General features: G+C 47.9%; 1 protein-coding gene across 2 annotated transcripts in view; it reads left to right on the top strand.

Annotated features, from left to right (window-relative positions):
- Window positions 1-20,489, top strand: part of BRMS1L (BRMS1 like transcriptional repressor) — an 84,328-nt gene extending 63,839 nt beyond the window's left edge. Inside the window, exons 11-12 of one of the 2 annotated variants that reach the window (XR_015299862.1) lie at window positions 12,505-15,719; window positions 15,790-20,489. Coding sequence is in view for 1 of the 2 variants with exons in the window: in XM_086936919.1 (XP_086793045.1) it covers window positions 12,505-12,622 (118 nt within the window). In the remaining variant the exon portion in view is untranslated. Of the gene's footprint in view, window positions 1-12,504; window positions 15,720-15,789 lie in introns of those variants that run through there. The other variant, XM_086936919.1, reaches the window with a different exon arrangement.
- Window positions 20,490-21,955: the final 1,466 nt, after the last annotated feature.

The following is a 21,955-nucleotide window of genomic DNA, read 5'->3' as shown; positions in this document are numbered from 1 at the left end:
AGGGGCTGGGCTTGGCGGGTGCAGAGTGGGCTGGATTTGCGGTTCCTGGCTGGCACCAGGGGTATTGCTTTTGGAGCAGAGCCTCTGCTCGGGGGAGTCCCAGTCTGTTAGAGCGTCAAGGCAGGCAGGTCCTCCGGGTGTTCCAAGGTTGCTGTCCGCAGGAGTTGCCGGGATTCAGCAGGAGCTGGTTCCAGATCGACAGGCCGGTAGGGCTGGGGCCAAGTCAGTTGGTGTCTTCCTGTTAGCAGCTGCGCGGCGGTCTTCTTCTTGATCTTCTTTCTTGTTTTCTTATTGGGATCTGAGGAAGGAAGGTTCAGGGTGCCCGTAAATACTAATTTTAGGTTTGTTACAGGTAGGGCAAGGGCAGGGACTAATAGGTCCCTGTCCTGGGGTGGGTACACCCCCTAGCCTGCTCCTCTCCTGTGGGATTGGTGCAGGAGCCTAGCTGTGATTGGGCAGGGCTCCCCATCTTCAATATGGCCGGAGCCGGGGTCGTGCTTCACCTCGCCTCTCCCACCTGAGTGGTGGGGTTGGCACAGGCTGGCACCCCCCCTTCCTGACGTAGGGTTTCTCGCCAGTCCTCCCGCCAGAGTGGGGGTGAGAACTGGTGGGGGCCAGTTGCTGAGTACAGCAAGTTGCCTGGGGAAGCTCACAAGGGCGGCAGGCCTTTGAAGCTTCCCCCTCCCCATCCTGGGGGAGGAGACCTAGCTCCTCGCCCAGTATGTGCATTGTTGCAGGCCCAGGAGAGTGGGGGGCGATCCACCCAGGGGCCCAGCAACATGTCTGCTGTGTGGCAGCCCAGGCAGCCACTCAGACCAGACGTGGATTGTAGGTTAGGTTTCAGGGGGCATCTCGAAGATGCCCTCTGGTGCATTTTACATTAAATCCCACACTGGCATCAGTGCGGCTTTAATGTCCTGAGAAGTTTGATATCAAACTTGTCAGTCTTCAGTGGAGCCATTATGGTGGTGTGGAGTTCGTAATGACAACCTCCCAGCACCATATACTCTTAATGACATCACTGCACTTACAGTGACCAGGATTGGCCCTGGGTACTGTAGGGGCACAGGGATCATGCAACTGTGCCCACACCACAGGCAGCTACAGGGGTGACTGATGTATGCCAGGGCTGTGGGTCTTGTGGGCATGGCACACAGGGATGTGTGCTATATAGACTCTGTTTAGTCCTGTACTTAGACACTCAGCCTGCAAAGGCAGTGTGTGGGTGTCGGGGTACAGGGCCCCTAAGGGTGGCACAATAAGTGCTGCAGCCCTTAGGGGTCTTCTCTGGTCACCATGCCCTGGGTACCTAGGGTACCCTTTACCAGGAGCTAACAGGTGTCCAGAGATGCCAATTGGGTGTTAGTTTCAATACAGTTTTAGGGAAGGAGCACGGGCCCTGGGCACCTGGTTTGGCAGGAGCCCAGGGCACACTCAGTCAAGGGACATCAGCAGTTCAGCAAAAAGTGGGGGCATACCAATGCAAGAAAGATGGCACTTTCTCACAGTGAGTCCTTCACTCTGGGTACGGGTGAACTACTAGTGGTTTATCTTTTGTGTGGCTAGATCAGTGTTCGGGATTGCAAAAGCTGAACAAGGAGCCTCTCTGTGGTCATAGGGGCTGCTCACTGGATGTGAGGGGTGATGAGCACGGTACACTGAGGGTGAGCTGCTCAAGAGGACAGGCGCTGTTCTGGCGCTGATCAGTGACCAGATCCATCCAAGGGAAAAGATGCCTTCTCCATGGGCAGACACGCACCTTCCTCACACTCTGCGTCTCTGCCACGCCTGGATATCAGCCTGTGTTTAGGTGTTCTCTTTTCCCCGACCTGGAAGTCCCATGTGCAGCCATGGAAGCATTTCTTGCTGTTGCGTCAGCCAGGAAGGTGAGTGATATCAAAGCTCACTGCCTCCGCTTTGTGCAGCCTTTATTCCGCTTGAGGGGCTGCATTAGGTCTCTCTTTAATGGGCTATTTTCTGATCTCCCCTCCATGACCTCATTTTGCCATGTGATGTCCGAGACTTAAAAAAACAAAAAAATTATACAACCATTTATTGACATTTTCTAAAGCGATGACTATAAACAACGAAACTGTGGTAATTCTTTGAACACAAAGGCACAAGATATTCACGTCTTTTCAGTCGAAAATATAAATCTGAAGGCAAACATAACCTGCCCGGCATCCCAGAAGAGCTGCATCAGCATCACACTGCAGTAGATGTGTGCCAGTATCGTCCAAGCGCCCCATGCCCTCTTCCGCATGCAAAAAGAGCAATTGATGGACAGAATGCAGAACAATGTCATACATTCACCCAAGTACAGAGATCTGGGCGTAAATCAATAGTTTTTTTGCTCACCATGCCATTCTAGCTTGAACCCAGCCATAAGCAAATCAGTCTTGACCCTGTGCCTCATGGGAACAGTCCAGACCAAACTGCAGCCAGGTCCTCCCTGGACTGGAAACAAGCATCCTAGGACCGGATTCGGGCTTTCAGCCCTCATCAGCCAGGATAGCTTGACTTCAATGGCATGGCGAGCACAGGACCCACGTTTTGGCATACTCATCCCTCTTACGCTGCTGAAGGATGTAATTCAGGTAGTGTCCGGTGCATGCTTGCTAGATGACGTTAAATCGTGGTCTGCGTCTCTTAAGTTTGACAACAGTAGATGTCTGATCTGTAAGTACCAATAGTTCTGTGCAGGGGCATGCCCACCGAAGATCCTTTTCATGTGAATCCTCTCTGATAGTAGTCCACATGAATGATGGTGAGAGGCGCTCCATCTGATCCGTTAGTACGTTACTCATTTGGAATCAGCTATAGTAAGCTCTTGTGTGCCGGAGTAGAGCCTGATTGTTGCAATTATCCAACTGTTGGCATTAACGGGGGCCTTCCACTATTCAGGTAGTTGGCCGGCATCACTTTATATTCCTTCATTTTTTTAGATTTCTCAAAGGAAGACACGTACCTCCCTGCAACCATCAGGCTTTTGTTTAGTTGTCAAGTCATAGAAAACAATCCCAGAAACAAGAAACCAGCTAAATAACTCCCACCCACCCTCAGTCCAGATCCTGTTCAACTCCACTGGAAATATGTGAACGTGTGCCCCATTGAGCAGGCAGAGGGCTCTCCATTCCACAGAAAGGCAGCCCCTGAAGTTATGCAGTTTTTGACCAAGGGACCATTACACGCAGCACTCGGAGATGCATACGGCGTATACGTTCCTTGAATTCCTGGGCCAAGAAAGACATGGGTCCCAGAACTTTTCAAAGTCCTTTCATGTGTGTTCCAGTGTCCTGGTGATCTTGTCCATGCCGGTTATCTCCCATATGTTATGGGACCACTGATTGAGGCCGGGAAACTTATTCCTACCGTGCGCTCCCAGGATCGCCTGGTTGTCCACACACAATGGTATCTTAATAAGCTTCCCATGAAGGCGTTTCACAGAATAAGTGACCTCATCTACTCTAGGGGTTACATATGCTGGGGTCTCAGAATCCTGTAATTCAACATCTTCTCTATATTAATTGATTCCCAGTATCTGAGTTTGAGACCGTGCAATAGCAGAGGCAAAAGGGAGACCGTCACATCACCACGCCAGGGACATTGTATTGTTCCAGGTATGCCCTGGAGGAGTGTGGCTCACTGATTAGAGCGGCAGACCCTGATGCAGAGGTCTGGCCCGGGACCAGGGTTCAATTCCCGACACGGCAGGGTCCTGAGCCCTAAAATGTCCACGGACTCGATAATTCTCGCCTCGGTGCCTACTCTAATCATGGGGTCCCTATCTGCAACTCTGGGCAATAGCTTGCTTAATCTCCACTACGGCGGCCCACCCGCTGTGGGATGCCTGGCTTTCACCTTGGGAATGCCCAGTAGGGGTTATCTCACAGGGAAAAAGCCAGGACGGGTTCCCAAGGCAAGCGCCTTGATGCCTTCGGGTGATACGTGGGCTATATAAGTCTCAATACATTACACATTTCTGGGGTAGTATCAATGTGCAGCTAGTTTACTGCAACTCTGGCTGTTTGGTGTAGAGCCTCCCATTCCCTTGTGTCCAGTGCCCTACCCCCACCCCCTGAGCTTTCTGCCCGCTGTTTTCTCATGTGCCAGCTGTGAATAGCTTGTAAATCGTAGTATGCGTTTCTCCCCTACCTTAGTGAGGGAGCCAATACCCAATGGCAGCATCGGTCTGCCAGCTGCTTGTCTAGTGGGTTACCCATCGTTTTACTTGTCCATCCCTAAATTTGTCCCCTTTCTGTAGCCCGTATTTTAAACCTTTTTTACCAGTGAGGACTAGTGATGATGAATTATGAACTGCTTGTTAAATTATGGAGACCGAAATAAATTGCGATAACTATTACTTTGATTTTATTAGTAATTTTAGGCACTTTGACTTCACTGTCTAAATAAAGTATTTTTGAATTTGTTTAAAGTCATCATGACATACCTTAAAGAGGCCTCACAAGATCTACGACGAAGGCGTAACATTTGCTAGCCCCCACTCAGAAGTCATTCCCTCTCACACCCAGGATCTACCGCTCCTCCATGGGCATCCATACTGGCGCTGTTCAATAACGGACCCAATAAATCACTTTGCCAGCTATCCAACACAGACGCCGGATTCCTGCTCCAGGAATACCAGGAAAACCCGCAGGTAACCTCACCATTTCACATTACTGATCCTAGACATAACGGTAGGAGTGAACAACAACTTGCAAAGAACACTCTCCAAAGTAAATCTTTTGAATCTAAGAAGTTGGTTCTGATCCAGTTGATCCCTGACCATGCAAACGTGCTCCAAGAGTAGGAACCTCTCTGACGTAGGGAACCTCTCTGACGTAGGGAACCTCTCTGACGTGCATGCTACATAATTACAGATTGGCGGCTAAACATGCCACAGACCTAGCAGAAGCTGTCCTCCATCTTGACCTTGTTTGAATAGAAACACTGGAGTGCCCTCACTCCCCCAACTGAAATGTGGGGCTTACAAAAACTAACAGAGCACTACAACCATGTCACAGCTAACATTATGAGTGTAGTAGCCCATTTTGTCTCAAGACACAATAATAAATTATCCCACCCCTGGTACAACCAAAATTTGAATGAAGAGAGGAGGAGACTCATACCTGACGAGGTGATGGGGACATAAACACTCCTGGATACATCTGAAACAGCTACAGGAGCTAAGAAAAACATGCAAAAAGATCATACGGAAGGCAAAATCATAATTCTTCAAAACCCAGCTAGAAAACGCCAAGAATTACCCATGCGCACTGAGATTGTCAAACAGTTTGGCTCCCTGCCCCTACAGCAATGGATCAATCACCTAAGTGGCCTCAATTGCAAACCAGCCATCATCAAATCAAAATAATCGGAAGGAAGCTTAACTTGCAAGCCCACTTCATCGTACCCACCTGCAGTGCTTGCTTCCAACTCGACCTCCTCAGGTGAAACTGTACATCCTGCCCCTAGACTTCAAGACCTCCGTCACAATCATTAGCCGTATCCAGACTGGACTGTGGTGGAGTGCGACCAAAGTCACGACCGGTACCTCAGTGCCACGGCAAGATTATTAACAGGAAAGACTGTTAGAGCGCATCACACCCTCCCTTGTGTGTCTCTTGACTGACTCCCGTTCTAGTCCAGGATCCAGCTGGACATAGTGTGTCTGAGGCACGAAGTCCCCCACCAAGATGAACCCAGGTCCCTTGCACAAACACCCACAACCTCAGGAGGAAGCCGTTCCCAAAGGCGCACCAGTTTCCTTCTACTGGAACCTCCTAGATTACAAACGGAAAAGAGAACCAATGCCGGCACTTTCAACAGATTTGTCTCAAGGATATAAAACTCTCTCTCCCGGCGGAGATTCGATCAAACCCATTGACTTGTATCGTTAAGAAAGAAGTCAAAAGGATCCTACTAAACAAATTCCTATCCTAAGGGTCTGGACCAGGGATGATACTCTACTGTGACACACCCTAGGTTCGCTCACCAAGACCGTTACCACCAGTCTTGTTTTATGAAGTAGAGCGGACAAGCAAAGCAACATTTGTGTTTATATTGCTGTCCGTTGATTGATTATATGGTTCAAGGAAAGGGTTATGGTTTCTTTGTACAGTGCTGTGATACCTGTGGGACATGTTCACGCTTTAGAAAACTCTCAAAATAAATAAATTAGATTTTTCTTGGATTCTGCCAACTACAGCTGGCATCTACTTACACCATTACACTTGGCCCCTGATTGCCGGTTTGCGGCCTGAGGTGAAATAGCATATTTGTATTGTGTTTGATGGGAAGCGTCTATTCAGCCCATCGGCCAATGAGATACTAGATTACATCAAAAAGAAACGCACACAGCTAGTTCAGTCCTCAATCCTAAGGTCCACCTTTCACAAGCCCCAAACCAGCGACTGCTCTCCAGAATCCACCCAAAGGCATGGGTACCAGCAGCAGCCCTTTCTGAACACGCAGACCGCTAAGACCTTCATGTGAGGTGGTTACAGAGGCACCACCAACCAGAGTCCCTCAGCCTCAAAGCTATGACTCTCCTTCCATCTACTCCCCAATCATACAACACCTGTTGGGGAAAGGCTGGTTTTTCTGCCTCTGACAAACGGGTGTGCACTCTAGTACAGCATTGGTTCTGCCTTGAATTTCACACCAAACATTATGCCACATCCTCAGCCCAGGCTATCTTCGGCTGCTTAAGGAGGAGGTTCAAATGCTCCTCGCAAACGATGCTCATCAGCGTGGCAAAGGAATATATTCTTTCTAATTTTTAATACCAAAGAAGGGTGGGTACCTCTGGCTGCTGAACCCATGCATCCTGTCCGAGCACTGTCACATGGCCCCCATGCAGTATGTAGTCCTGCACCAAGAAGAGGCCTTCATGATGGTGCTGGAGTTTAGATGCCAATTCCAGATGCTGTTTATTCTTCCCCTCATTGTTGGCTCTGCCTTGTGTTAATTGGACAACACTACCAATTCAAAGTTTTACACTTCAAAGTCTCTTCGGCTCCAGGGGTGTCCATCAAGTGTTTAGAATGGTGGCAGAGCATTGGTTCAGAGAAACTATTTCCTTCTTTCCATGTGTAGATGATTGGCTGATCAAGAGCAGCAGCCGCCAAGGCCTCGCGCCCTTTCATAGGGCGGTGTCTTTAATTTACAGATTGATTCACCATCCATATCCTAACGTCCCATTCCATCCCCAACAGAGCCAGTTCTTCTTAAGGTCCATCCTTGGGTGAGGGGAAAGGGGGCTGGGATTCCTAAAACTGCTGCCTCTTTTGCACACAGGGCATCTCTTAATGTTAGACCGGTCATGTCATTGTTGGCGATGGTTGCTTTATGCATTGCTGTAGTGCTACATGACTGGTTGCACCTCTGATTACTTAAAGGTTGGCTCGTGAGGCAGTGGTCACAAGCGGAGGGTTGATGGTATGGTAGAATAACGACGGCTTGTTGCTCAACAAGCCTTTCTTCAACCCTCTTCAGCAGGTAGCCATTACCATAGGTGCCTCACGTATATGTTGGTTTGGGAGCATTCACCTACCCTACTATACTGTTCCAGGAAATTTGATCTCACAATACCAGAGGTGGCACTAACTAAAGCTTGTGGCCATCGGTCTAGCCGTAATTGTTTCTTCACGCTTATCCGGGGCAGTACACTCCCCATAAAGATGGACAGTATAGCTGCTGTATACTACATTCAGAAACTGTGGACTACCCACTTCTAGCTGAATGCGCTGGTCCATAAGATTTAGCATTGGGCTACTTACAACAACATTCATCTGTTGCCAGGGCAGATTACAACTTTGTGGATCAGTGATTTATGGTGCACTAACAAGCCCTCGAGGGGAACCACAACCCATGAATCCCCCGAAGGTGCTTCCGTCATTGGGGCTCGCCAACCATAGACCTGTTCGCCACCCCTGAAAACACAAATTAGCAGAACATAGCTTCTGTTGCCCACACCCACAATTCATGAGCAGTGCACTGTGGATGAACTGTTCTTAGCTATTTTCTTGCGCTTTTCCTCCTCTCGGACTCATTCCGTACATGGTCAGGAAAATTAGACCAGCAGCCACTACACTTGTCCTATTAGCTCCAATCTGGGCCAGACAACCCTGGGGCTACACATTCCTGAGGATGACCATCCGCCCACAAAAGACGCTGCCCCTTGAGGCCAGACTTAGACACTGAGCATCGGGGCAGCTCAGATAAACAGACCCCAAACAGCTCACACTAGCTTCTGGGTATCCCAAGCTTGCAGAGGAATGAATGCTGATTCTGCACAAGGTGCTCTCACTTGACTACATACTCCTGCCAAGCAGCAGAGTAGAAAAGGTTTGTTCATGACGGAATTGCTAAAACCATAGACCTCCCCCACCTGCCCCCCTCCTGACCTCTCAATCTCTGGAAAACACCAATCTACGCCTATCTGCAGTCGCAGGTTGCAAGCAAAATAGGGATCATGCATCCCTTTTCAAAATCTCTGTTCTATTCTTTATAAAGTGCAACTTTAATGTAGTTCTCTCACAGCTAATGGGTCCACCCTTTGAACCATTCCACTCTAGGGGCTGGAGTTATTGTCCTGAGAGGGGACTTCCTGATGGCAATCACCTCTCCCTCAAAAGCATCAGTGAGTTGCAGGCTTTAACCATAGAAAAATCTTTAATTGGGGTCAGTAGGGACAGGGTTGTCCTTTTCACACATCCCGAATTCCTGCCTGAGTTAGTCTCACCTTTTCAGGGTAATCAAACCATCTTGTTGTCCGTTGTCTCCCCTCACCCAGACACCATAGGGCAAAGGGCTTTACACAAATGAGATGTTAAAAGGCCTAAGTCTCTTGGTAAAACAAAACCAGTTTTAAAAAAAAATCTCTTTACGTTTTTGGTAAACCTCACTTAACACAGCAAGAATCAACAGCATGCAACTGCTGATCCAAAAGTTCAAGCCCCAACACTCGCTCTCTGCCCAAGTGTTTATGCAACTCATAGGCATGATTGCTTCGTGCATCTTCATAGTCCCTCACGCAAGACTGCACATGCGTCCGCTACAAGAGTGCTTAGCACAACAATTGAACCAGGCTCAAGGACAATTGAAAGACCTAGTGTTGGTGACCAGTCGTGCATACAACTCTCTGCATTGGTGGAACCCACAAAACCTTTGCAAGGAACGACCGTTCCAAGAGCCTGTTCTACAAATAGTGCTGACAACGGACGCATCCCTGATAGGATGGGGAGACCATGTCCTTTAGTACACAGTGCAGGGCCTATGGACAACACAACAAAAGAAAATGCACATCAACTTGTTAGAGATGATGGCAATTTTTCAGGCAATGAAAGCGTTCAAAGTACATTTATGCAACAAGACTGTGTTGATCCGGACGGACAACATGACAGCAATGTACTACATACAGAAACAGGGAGGAACACACTCTCCACAGCTATCACATCTAGCCCAAAGCATGTGGAAGTGGGCCATTTAAAGAAACATTTTTCTTATGGCGGAACACCTCCCAGGCAAGAACAACCAAATAGCGGATCTGCTCAGCAGACACAGCCAACAAATGCACGAGTGGGAGATTCATCCCAGAGTGCTACAACCATACTTCCAACATTGGGGGCAACCAGAGATAGACCTGTTCGCCACAAAGGAAAACGCAAAATGCCGGTACTTTGCCGCCAGGTTTCCACATCCGCAGGGCAATGCGATATGGATGAACTGGTCAGGCAGATTTGCGTACGCTTTTCCCCCAGCACCGTTAATACCGCTAGTGGCACGCAAACTACGCCAGCATTCACTGACACTAATCCTGGTTGCTCCAACATGGGCGAGGCAACCATGGTACACCACTTTTCTAGAACTTTCCGTGGTGCCTCATCAAAGACTGCAGCTAACACCCACTCTTCTCACTCAGAGCCATGGAGACATACAGCACCCAGATCCGCAACAACTGAACCTTGCAATCTGGCTCCTGAAGTCTTAGAGTTTGGGTGCCTAAACTTACCTCCTGACTGTATGAACATTATCAAGGAGGCAAGGAAACCTACTACCAGAGCAATTTACGCTGCAAAGTGGAAGCGTTTTGTCATTTACTGTAATAACAATGACATAAACCCACTAGATGCTTCAACGCAAAATATCATTTGCTATCTTTTGCACCTACATAGTTGCAATCTAGCTTATTCATCTATAAGAATACACTTAGCTGCCATTGCAGCTTATCTTCAGAACAGGCAGCATCTTTCGCTGTTTAGAGTGCCTGCAATTAAAGCATTCATGGAGGGACTCAAACAAATAATCCCCCCCAAAACACCCACCTTCACCTGTCTGGAACCTAAACGTCGTTTTAACCAGACTAATGGGACCACCATTTGAACCGTTGCATTCATGTGAATTACAATTTCTAACATGGAAGGTGGCCTTTCTTGTAGCGATTACTTCGCTTAGAAGAGTTAGCGAGCTGCAAGCCCTAACTATTCAAGAACCATTCATCCAAATACACGCAAATAGAGTAGTTTTTAGAACGAACCCTAAATTTATGCCAAAAGTGGTATCCTAATTTCATATCAATCAGACAATAGAACTGCCAGTGTTCTTTCTAAATCCACAGTCAGTACCTGAAAGGGCTCTACACACACTAGATGTCAAGAGAGCTCTTCTATACTACATTGATAGAACTAAGGATTTTAAAAAGACTAAACGGGTGTTTGTTGCCTTTTCACCACAACACAAAGGCAACCCCATCTCTAAATCTGGGTTAGCCAGATGGATAGTTAAGTGCATTCAAATATGTTATCTAAAAGCTAAACGCACTCTAACAGTTCCCCCAAGAGCGCATTCTACACGCAAACTAGGGGCGTTCATGGCTTTCCTAGGAAACATTCCTCTAGAGGAAATATGTAGAGCAGCCACATGGTCTACCATACATACTTTCACAAAACACTATTGTGTAGATGTACATTCAAAACAGCAAGCAGCTGTAGGACAGGCTGTTCTAAAAACTATTTTTCAGATGGCTGCAGCTGGCACAGGTTACCACCGCTAAGGGAGAGACTGCTATACATTCTATGCACAGATATGAATTCAGCAGCCCACATGCCTTGAACGGAATATGCTACTTCCCAGTATGCATCTGTTCTTGGCATGTAGGGTTGCTGACATTCATATCGCCCACCCACCTCCCCGGTGCCTGTCGCAGCTGTAGCAATCATTCTTACTTTCTTGCATGGACATCTCTTACTGTACCATACTCCATCTCTGCCACAATGGCGAAAAACAATCTGAGGATGGAGAGGATGCCCATGCGCACTGTAGTCCAGGGAGGAGTCGCCTATCTCGTGATACTTCGAAGACTCTTCAAGGGCAACAATGTGCAATCATCCGGACCCAACACTAGGCGGTGATCTATGCACAAATATGAATGTCAGCAGCCGTACATGCCAAGAACAGATGCATACTGGTAAGTAGCATATTCCATATGGGTGAGCCATGATCTAGCTGCAGATTGCTTACACACCCACTCTTCCTCCTCACACTGTGGAATTGTCAGGGCTGTTCCCCTTCAGGGCCCATGCTCTTTTTTTAACACACATGGTCAGTCACTTCATGGCTCTGTGCTTTTGGGGTGGAAAGTCGTGATAAGTACTGACGTCTCCGTGCGGGGGTTACAGTTATATTGACAGCATAGACGTGACGCTGACAAAGGCACACAGTTGACCGACGCCACCTATCAATACGCATGGGTACTACTATGAAACATCTTCTGGATCCAGCCTGAAGCCTGGAATTTCAAAGGTAAGGAATCTGCGGCTAGATCAGGTCTCTACCAGGGAAGGCTTTGCTGAAGGTAAGTAACTTGTCCATTAAATACTTACAAACCTGTCATGCCAAACGCTCACTATCTGCGCTTCTTAGAGGGCATTCTACACAAAGGAAGGGAGTCACAGGGCATTCTGAAGTAGCACCGCTTTAGCAGACCTCTGTAAAGCTGCCAGCTGATCAGTGCCACATGTTAGCTAAACACTACTGCGTAGACCTTCAAGTCCGTCCGCAGGCAGTATGTGGTCAGGTTGTGTTAAAAGCTGTAGGATCCTCTGCGTCTGCTCGCTAACCACTGCTTTGAAGGGAAACCGCTTTACAGTCTATTCATGGGATGTGTATTTACAGCCACTCATGCTCTGGAATGAGTGGAAAATGTTACTCCGTAAAGATCTATTCTTAGCGTGTTGTGCTGTAGATTCACATGTCCCTCGGCAGAGCCAGTGTGATGGCTGTAGTCATGGTTTTATTCCAGGGGATGGAAATTCATTCAAACTCATGAGGTCGGTGGCTGCCATTGGCAAAAGCTGCTCCATTGCGGTCTGAAGTCCTCTTTCACGCCTCTGAGCTGCTCTCCTAAGGGACAGCCTGTTGGAAATATGCATTTTAAATATATTTCTACTGAGTGTTTTGGTGTCTCTGCCTTCTTTTAATATGCACTTTGTTTCCACGCAGCGCCGTCATCACCACCATCAACCATGATGAGGTTTGGTTCAAGAGGCAGGACGGGAGCAAATCAAAGCTGTACATCTCGCAGCTGCAGAAGGGGAAGTACACAATCAAGCACATGTGATGGCCAGCTGGTGGGCTACTGGACCGATGCCCCGCCCTCCGCGGATCCTGGAGGCCCCGGACGCGCAGCTGCCCCTTCCTGTTACGTGCTGCATGGCTGTGCGTCCTGATTGTCCTTGTGACGTGCAGATTCCTGTGTCTCTGTATCATTTTGTTGTTCAAATTGTTGTTTGGTAGCACCCTCTCAGCACCTCATGGCTTGGACAAGTCTTTCAGGGAAGAGGTTGATGAAGCAACAATTTCCCTCCGCACCAGTGAGAGCGCGTCTCAGTGATACCGTCCTATGGAAGGACCATGCAATGCCACTCCTTTCAAGGGGTCACACCTCATTGGAGGACCTTTTTTCAACGTGGGATCAGGAAGGATGCTGTTGGAACACTGACTTTTTTCAGGGTCAACCAAGTCCAACACCTTAAGAACTCCGTCCTCGAAGGTTCTTCTCCTTTTAAATGACCGCACCCTTCCTCCTAGAGGAGGACTTACCTCTTCATGGTTCCTTATATTCACAATTGCGCGCTTGCTGTTGGGGTACAGCGTGGTATTGTGGCCCCTGGCAAATGGCCTCGCTGCAGACCGCAGGGGACATCCCTCCGGTTTTAGGTCTTCTCTGGTCTGATGAGACTAGATGGCAAGATTTTTTAAATCCTGTTGGAATGACCTTGAAAGCGGGGACTCTATCCCTCCTGAGTGTTTAGCCACAGGAGTCTGAGTGAAGGTTGTGACAAGTGAACAAGGAATCAGCGCACAGTCTGTCCAAGAGGGATTGCTGCTAGGGGTGCCTGATTGCAGGGGGTGCCCTGTGCCAAGTTCAGCAGCAGACATTCAGTGTCTAATATTTTTGCCTTCAACATGCCTGTGGATTCTGTGATCATCGTAAACCCACTGGAAGGATGCTTGTTGCTGTGTTGGGTCTGCTGCTGCGATAAGGAAATTTCTTTTCCTCTACTGAACATTGAATTTAATGGTGTTAAATGGTGCCGTTAGCAGAGATTCAGTATCAGAAGCCAGGATTGTATTGTAGGTGAGCACGAGGACAATTACCAGAAATTCAGTATCAGAAGCCAGGACGGTATTGAGTGAGCGCGAGGATAATGAGCAGAGATTCAGCATCCGAGGCCAGCGTTGTATTGAAGATCATCGCGAGGGAGGTCATCCATAGTCCGTGGCACGTGAGGTGCTGGGATTGGTATTTTGATTTCAATCCTTGGGACTGTCGTCCTCGTCCTGCAGCTGGTTCTGCTTCATTGCAAGAGCTCCTGGTCTCTTGTCTATGGTGACTGTCGATTTAACGAGGGCTGGGTTTAGATGAAATAATCTGCATGTAAAGAGAAGTGTTACCTGTTGAGACACCTGCCTGATTGAGTGTCTTCCTCTCAAACAGGTCTCCTGGGTGCCAGGTCCTGAGCAAGGAGCTCACCAGTTGTTCTCCACACTGTCGGGTGTTGCACGCTGTATGCCTTTCTATACGGCTGGGCCTTCTCCACAGGGTTGGGAAGGTACATCTTGTGAGGCCGCTCTCTCCAAACGCCTGTTTCCATTGGTAATTCTTGGTTGAATAATCCTGTGCCGGCCTGTGATGTCCCAGGCCGAGCAGGTGCAGGGTTGTAGGTAGCACAGCCCAAGTGGCAAGTTTGTACTGCGAGAAAGGCATCAGACTGGAGCACTGTAGTCTGCTTTCTGTGACCAGGAGCCGTTTATGAAGCTGTTCAACTGCAGTGCCCTCCCGCTGCAGGGCCTGGCGCCTGCAATTGCAAGTGTTGGGGAGGGATGTGTAGGTGCCACTCGCATAGTCCCCTTCCAAAGTGGGCTGGTCGCTTGAAATCCCATTTGACTGACCCTTGTTAACGGGTTGGAGGGCTGATGAGGGGGTGGCTGCTGCAGTGCCCGGATGATGCAGAGGCTATGGGCCGCGTTTCTATCACGGGAAGTCTTTCTGCCCCTGCTTCCATTTTACCGCAGGGTCTCCTAACACTAGTTATTACTTGGTCTGGATTTTATGTTCTTAAGTTGTCTTGTTTTATGTTTCATATTATTTAAAGTTCTTTTGTACATACATTGCATTGGTTTCAAACAATGTTAATGTTTCTGAAAGGCACTAAGTGACCCTGCAGATTGCAACGTTCAGTGTAGAATTAAATGTTCTGGGGTTGGTGGCAATGATCTTTCCACTGTCCTCGCAGCCCTCATGCCCACTCCTCCGCCCTCCAGATGCACCTCACGGCCACTCCACCCTCCAGATGCACCTCACGCCACTCCTCCAGACACACCCCATGCCCACCCCTCCCACTCCAGATACACCTGAAGCCCACCCTGCCATCCTCCAGACCCACCTCACACCCACTCCTACAGACGCACCTCACGGCCACCCCTCCAGACGCACTTCATGCCCACTCCTCCACCCTCTAGACCCACCTCAGTTTTGAGTTCAACACCATGCCCACAAGTGCTTCATGTGGCACCTGGATAGTGGGCCAGACTTGAGATTGGATCCATTCCTATGAGGCGCAGCAGCTTGACTACTTCTGTCCTTGTTAAGCCAGCTGTGCAGGGGAGCGTGATTTCACCAAGAGGGCTTGATATGTGCAGCCATGACAGCAGTTCTTGGATTTTGGGGGGCAGTGTTTTCATAAGAGGCCACTTCTGCCCCCACATGACTTCTCTGCATTAGTGTCACTTTTGGCAGAGGGTTTCCAACAGGAGACTGTGAAAGTGCTGGGGATTGGAGACATGGAGCAGAGTTTCAGAATCGCCTCATGAGTTTTACACATACTTTTATATAAATGAGTAATAACCATAGTCTGTGGTTATCCAGCAGGTCTTAAATGGATAACTGCCCCCCTCCACTCTTCTGCTGAGTTTGACTATGCTTCCCCCTGCCAAATCCCCTCCAAGTAACAGGTTTGGAGTAATTTGTCGCAAAAGGTGACCGTGCCAATCCCCTGAAAGTGAGATCCCTGGAATATCCCCTGGAGGGGACGGATTGTCCCACTTCCTCATCCATTCCCATCCCTCTGGACTGGAAGCAAAGATCAGAACCCTTCCCTGTATTCTTGAGTTTGTTTGGCTCAGTGCTCTTCTCTAAGCTGCCCCATCGCTACGTAGTTGCTAGAGCCCCCTGAGCTTCCCCGTCCCATGTGAGCTGCTTAGTGCTGAAGGGGAAGGAACGAGCTTCTCGGTCTAGTTGTCTGATTGCATGGTTTTATAATCATGTGTTGATTTCCAGTTACTGTGTTTCTTGATCCCTGGGTTCATTTCTGACAGCTGCTATACATGCTGCTATAATTTATATTTTTTGTATCAATGTTGTGAGCAGAGCTATGCAACCCAAGGACAAGATGTGCTCTGTGTCTTCTTGGCATCCCACATTCAACATCAACACTTGTGTTTTCCTTAGTTCTTTGAGTTTATTGACCTAGTTCCCTGCTAACTTAGTACCATACCAGGCACCTAGTGACCCCCTCCCTACCTCGTCCCCTGGCCACCGATTGTGAATTCTGTGTTCATGAGCCCATCCAGCCCTAGAGGCGGCAAGCCCCCTATGCCTGTCTCAGTCCCCTGTGGCATACAGTCCTAGATGTGTAAGGCTCTCTGTGCCAATCCGAAGGTGAAGGACTGTTTGCTCTGTGCCAATTGCTTCTACCTGATCCCCCCGGTTCTGCACATAACTGGGCCTGTCAATCTCGTAGCATCTGCTGACCCCGGAGCTGCTATGTCCACTAGTGGAGAGATCATTGCTCGACATCAAGGTGCCAATTTCCAGAGCTTCCTCATTCCTTAACCAGCGGGTGCAGTTGTGTATTTAAGCACCCACACGTGTTATCCTTGCTGCTATCATCAAATGTGTTCATCTGTGTTTTCAGTATAGACATAATGAATGGATGAGACACCCTTGTTTACTGTGCCCAACACCGACTGACTTTTTCTTTACCTTGGGAATAGGTGTGGGGTTGGGTGGTGGTCCTTTTTCATTTACTTCCATAACTCTGGAAAGGGTTGCACATTTTTATGTGTTTTTTTTGTGTGCTAAATGTATGTGTTGTGCCCAAGGGCTAATGAAATGTGGACTGTGGAGCAGGTGCTGCAAACAGTTTGGCAGATGGTGTTGGTGATGGTGGTGGTGGTGGGGAGGAGGGGTGGACATTTGTTGTCTTAGTAAACTGCAATCCTTTGCTTGTCAATCGAATAACCCAGCTTAAGGTCACTCACACTTGGTGAAAATAAACCACACATGTGAAATGTCTGGCGGCTCAGACCAGTGGGCATTAGTCTTACCAAATTTGGGAGGGCGCGGGCGCGCACTCCATGTTGGGTTTTGTTGCTTTTCCTGTGATTACTACCCCTGCAGCGCGTTTCAGAGCTTGCACAATTCAGATATGTAAAGATAAGTCGAGAAGCTTTTTGAAAATCTTTTACCACGTTCTCAAGATAAGTTGTCTTAAGGCTTGGTCCCTAGACAGGACACGGGCCATCTGTTCCTGGGAGACTTGGGTAATGTTGCGTATAGCACTGGGCTTCTGCAGAAGAGAATGCCTGAAGAAAGGTCTTCTACGTGCTCTCCCAAGGGCTAGAGAGTTTGCTTGGTGGCTCGAGCTGTGAAACCTATTCTCAACCTTTGATTCTTGATGTTAGTTCTTCTGCAGATTCCTGAGCTGCACAAAGCTCTTCATGTAGGGAGTGGGGATACCTGTGCCCGAAGCCTGGGACCTACCATAGGGTCACATTCACCGAACCAACACTGAAGAATCATAGGAGTGGTGTCGGGCTATATGAGTCTGGGTTTTACACACATTGCTTCACAAGCGCCACGGAAAGGGGCAAGATTTTGCGCTCTGGTTTAACGATATTGACTGAACTGAGCCAGCAGGCGCATCACCCTCAGATGCAGGTTTGTGCGGTCTGACCTTATCCAGCAGGAACTCCACCCTAGAGTGGAAAGTAAGAGGCTCTGCTCTGTTACTGGGATGGGTCAAGTTGGGGTTTTATAAAAGCAGGATATGAGGTGATGCATTCTTATTTTGTTTGACCTCTTGGCGCGAACCGTGCAGATCTAGAGCGGCCCTTGAGGTAATTCTCGCCAGCTCAGCTTCAGTGTCTTTATGACTTCTGGGCTGCTCGCTTACTTAGATGACTTCCTTGTACACTACGGTTTGCAGGATCTTACTGTTAGTCATTGTGGCGATGGGCTTGCTCCTCTCCATGCTGTCCATTCCAGCTCTGTCCATTCCCAGGTTAGATCACGAGAGCAGAGCTGCTTCTATGGCCCTAGGCCCGTCCAAAGCTGTGGGAGCGCAGCAGCGTTTGTAAATGTTCCCATCCACTTGAAGTTTGAGTTGATACTTTAGGAGGCACAATATTTATCCGCTATGGGGATATCGGTGGGGTTTCCAATCTCTACCACCTGTCAAGTGAATATTTTTTAGGCTTTCAACTCCGGCTTTTGCAGAATCATTCTGTTCGTTCCAAGGAGTGGCTCACACTCCGTCTGCTCCCCCCAGTAGCACACAGACAGAAGGGGGCGCCTGGATACTGTTGTTTGGCGGAAACCTTGATGCCTGAGCACAGTCTCCTTTCGGACCCCATTCCCTGTACTCTCTGATATGTAAAGCAGTCCTGTCTGGTTCTCACTCTTCCCTCGACACACACTTGGATGAATTAAGGGTCCTGTCGTAGAAGCCGGGTAGGTCCACAACCGGGCGTTGTGCCCCTAAACCTAGTCAACTTTCAAGTTAGTTGTCCCATAGGCAACGTAGGGAGGGCCCAAGGTGCCTTTGGCAGTGAGTGGGTCTACTGTGTTAGACCCCCTGGCCGTAGAGTCTGGTCCTCTGCTGGGAAATGCTGGCAAAACATGCAGCCTATTGGGTGAGAAATTACAGTGCACCCGTTAAGGTTGATTAGAGGCAGCAAGGCACAGCATTAACTTTCCTGCATGATGTTGTGCCAAAAGCATGTAGCTCTCTGGTATGTCCAGACGTGGGAGTTTGCTCTTATTTGCCTCTAACAAAGGCAGAAGAGGACACACTTCATACTGACCTAAGCAGCCTCTAACTTCACTCTTTGCTTCAGAAAGATGCTTAAGAATTGCTGGAAATGTGGTTGGTGGCAGTGTTCTAGTATGGGAAGTCAGTTGCTGGTGTGAACACGTGTTGACCCTCTGCTGCTTAGCAAACAGATTTATATTTTGTTCTGCATCGGTCTAAAAATGCTTCAAATCTGTGTTCTACACGAGACGTTTTTGCATCTGTCCCTAACATGAACCCATAGAGTTGCTTTTTTCTTTGTCCCAGTGGATTTACATTTCACGTGATTGGTGAAGGGAAAGCCTCCAGCTCGTGAGTACAGTGGGGCTTAAGTTGTGTACCAGCTTAAGTGACATCTCTGCATGGCTGAATTAAAATATTGTTACCTTAAAAGTGAACCCCTTTTTCTTGGTAGTGTGGCTTGATTTTTAACTTCAGGAGCATCAGTCTTATAGGTTAGAGGTAGCCTGCCAGTTCACTAGTATGAGAGAGAGACTCTACAGAGGAAACCCAGTAACAATCTTAAGCAAATAGACCTTGAGTGGTTGTGAAAGTGGAGAGGTTTTCTGCAGAGGAGGAAGGAGGTGGGCTGCTTGTAGCAACATTTTGAAGGATTGATTGTTGAACATCTTGAGGTGGGTCTTTGGGGAAGAGTTACATCTCAAGTAGTGTTCTCTACTCATCAGTACTGTAAGGACTGTTTCTTAATCTGTGAATCAAAGGGAGTTTCACTTAAGTATAGGGTTGGAGTAGGATTCTTTACTGAGGAGCTGCTGTGGGGTTTGGATGGGGGGGGTCGTTGGAGAGTGTTTTATTTTTATCTACATTTTCCGACCTGTCTTCCTTGCCATGAGGCTATTGTGCAAGCTTTGAAATAAGCATACGCAAAGTATATATTCATAATATTCTGATTGTTCAAGGATATTTTTTACACTTGTGGTTGCAGACCCTCTTAGATTTTGATAATGTACATCTGCTGCATACAAATCCTTTTTCTGAAAGGCTTGAAGAATGCCTTCATTATCTTCTCTGTAATGTAAACATTGAAAGACTCCTTGAACCCACAACTGTGTATTTATATAAAAGAAAAACAGCATCTCAGTTTTTGAGGGGTTCGAGTGCTTTCTAATTCTTTAAGTAGTGGTTTCCGTTACCATTTTCAAACATGACCAGAAGTCTTCTAATGACGGCTAAAGTTTCAGGAAACCTGTCACCTAGTGAGGGCTCTGACGGTGGACTGATGCCCGGATGCGGCTTGGTGAATGTGGGGTGACTAGTGATCATTATTTCAAGGCAGTTGCCTGGGTAAGTGCGAGCAGTCGGATGGGTGACATTGGGTAGTTGGTTGTTTACAGCACCAGAATGTGTTCCTTTGTCATATGAAAAGTTGAAAGGGCAAGAAGTGAAATCAGTGTTTTTTTTATGCATGAGTTGCCTCTCCCACTGCCGAACACCTTTATGCAGCATCTTTTTGTTGGATTAAATTTCTATCCGAGTGCTGAACACTTTATTACTGTTGAAGTGGGACATTAAATAATGCGTATTATTCATTTAAGATGTAATGTCATTGGGGAATAGGCTTGGGTGGAAGATCTCTTTTGTATTTCTTGAATGTTTTTTTCAGATAAAAGTGAATTTTCTGGTTTCTTAAGAGGCATACCTTTGTCTAACCACTTTTGCTGTTGTTGCCTGGTGGTTTTTGCAGGACGTAGAATGTTATTCAGTTGAAATGTTTCTTTAATCTCTAGGAGTGGGCTTCACATTGATTTTTTCCTCAACCCCACCTCTCAGTGTCCTGCGCTTCAGTCCGCAAAACTGTGCCATGCTTGGAATAAATATTTGCTCTTTGTGTCCCTGTGTCTATTTTGTTTGTTTTAGATACTTCCTTGTGAGACGAGAGCTGGCTCAACATGTGGAATTAACAGAACAGCAAGTGTAGATTGTTCGAGGCATATGAGCTGTAGAATCATCGGCTTTAGCATAGATCGCCATCTGGTGTTGGGTCCGGATGTTTGCACTTTGTTTTTGTTCGAAGAAGTCTTTGCAGTCACAAGGTAGGTGACTCCTCCTTTCGGTGATACTGCACATGGGCATCAACTCCATCCCCAGATTGTTTTTTTCCGCCGTCTGATTCGGATGTGTATTGCCGCACTCTGGTTCGGTATCGTTTTCGAACCCCTTCGACTTGCAATCCTCTACCCTGACGGTATTGTCATTCGATCGCGGTTTCCCATTCCTCTTGTATCGTTTACACTGTGAAAACCTTCGGTCGTGCCGTCAGGCCTACCTGTGGCGACCATGCCAGCAGTCGATGGAACGGACTCTGTTCAAGCTATGTCCCGGATGTTGTGCTAAGTTTCTACGCACCGACTTGCACAAGGTCTTTAGCCTGTGCTTATCCCTAGAACACGAAGAAAAATACTGCGAAGTGTGTCGATTATTCTGCTCAAAGAAGACCATCCGTGATAGTCGGCTCAACACTACAAGATGCAAAGCGTAAGTGGCTCAGTACCTGACATCTTGGGTGAAGAACAAGAACACCGTCCTGCCGATGAAGAATTGGTCACTGTGCCTGAAGCTGACTCAGACACGGAGGAAGACCTGAACGTCACTATGGGTTAATGTACCGAGAGTACAAATCCCCATGTGCCCACTCAAACAAAAGATAAGGCTCCGGTGTCACCCTCTCCCTCTCCCTCTGGCTCTGGTCGACATTGAGAAAAAAATTCAGATGCCCCGCCCTCCATCTCGGCCATGAAACATAAACCGAAGCCTTCGACTCGAGCCGGCCCCATTCTGGTGCTGAACCAACACCTTCAGCACCACAACATAAAGAGAAACAGGTGCCACTTCCCACACTGTCTGCACCGAAGACACCTTCAACACCGAAACCCTCAGAGCTGAAACCCTCCAAAACAAAGGACTCTGAAATGAGATAGTCCAAGCCTAAAGCCTCGGAGCCGAAACACTCCACACCTAAAAGCTTGAAGCAGACACCCTTAGCGCCTAAAAGTTCAGAGCCGAAACATACCACTCCGGAGACTCCACAGCCTAAACCTGCTAAAACTAAGCATTAGGATTCAAAACACTTGGCACCCAAAGACACTGAGCCCAAATTTTCGATGCCGAAATCCACTCCTATATGAACAGATACTCCTTCCAATGAACTTCAATCTGAAGAGACACCTCTGGATCCAAAACAAAAAAGACTTGATATTGATCCAGAAAACAGGATTCCTTCTGGCTACTCTTCCTAAAAAAGGGAAGTTAGACCTCCCACAGTATGTCCGTATACCTATGAAGAAAAAATTAGATCT

The sequence above is a fragment of the Lissotriton vulgaris genome, chromosome 9 (assembly GCF_964263255.1).
Source record: "Lissotriton vulgaris chromosome 9, aLisVul1.2, whole genome shotgun sequence".
NCBI classification, from domain to species: Eukaryota; Metazoa; Chordata; class Amphibia; order Caudata; family Salamandridae; genus Lissotriton; species Lissotriton vulgaris.
This window is presented reverse-complemented; position numbering and strand designations above follow the sequence as displayed.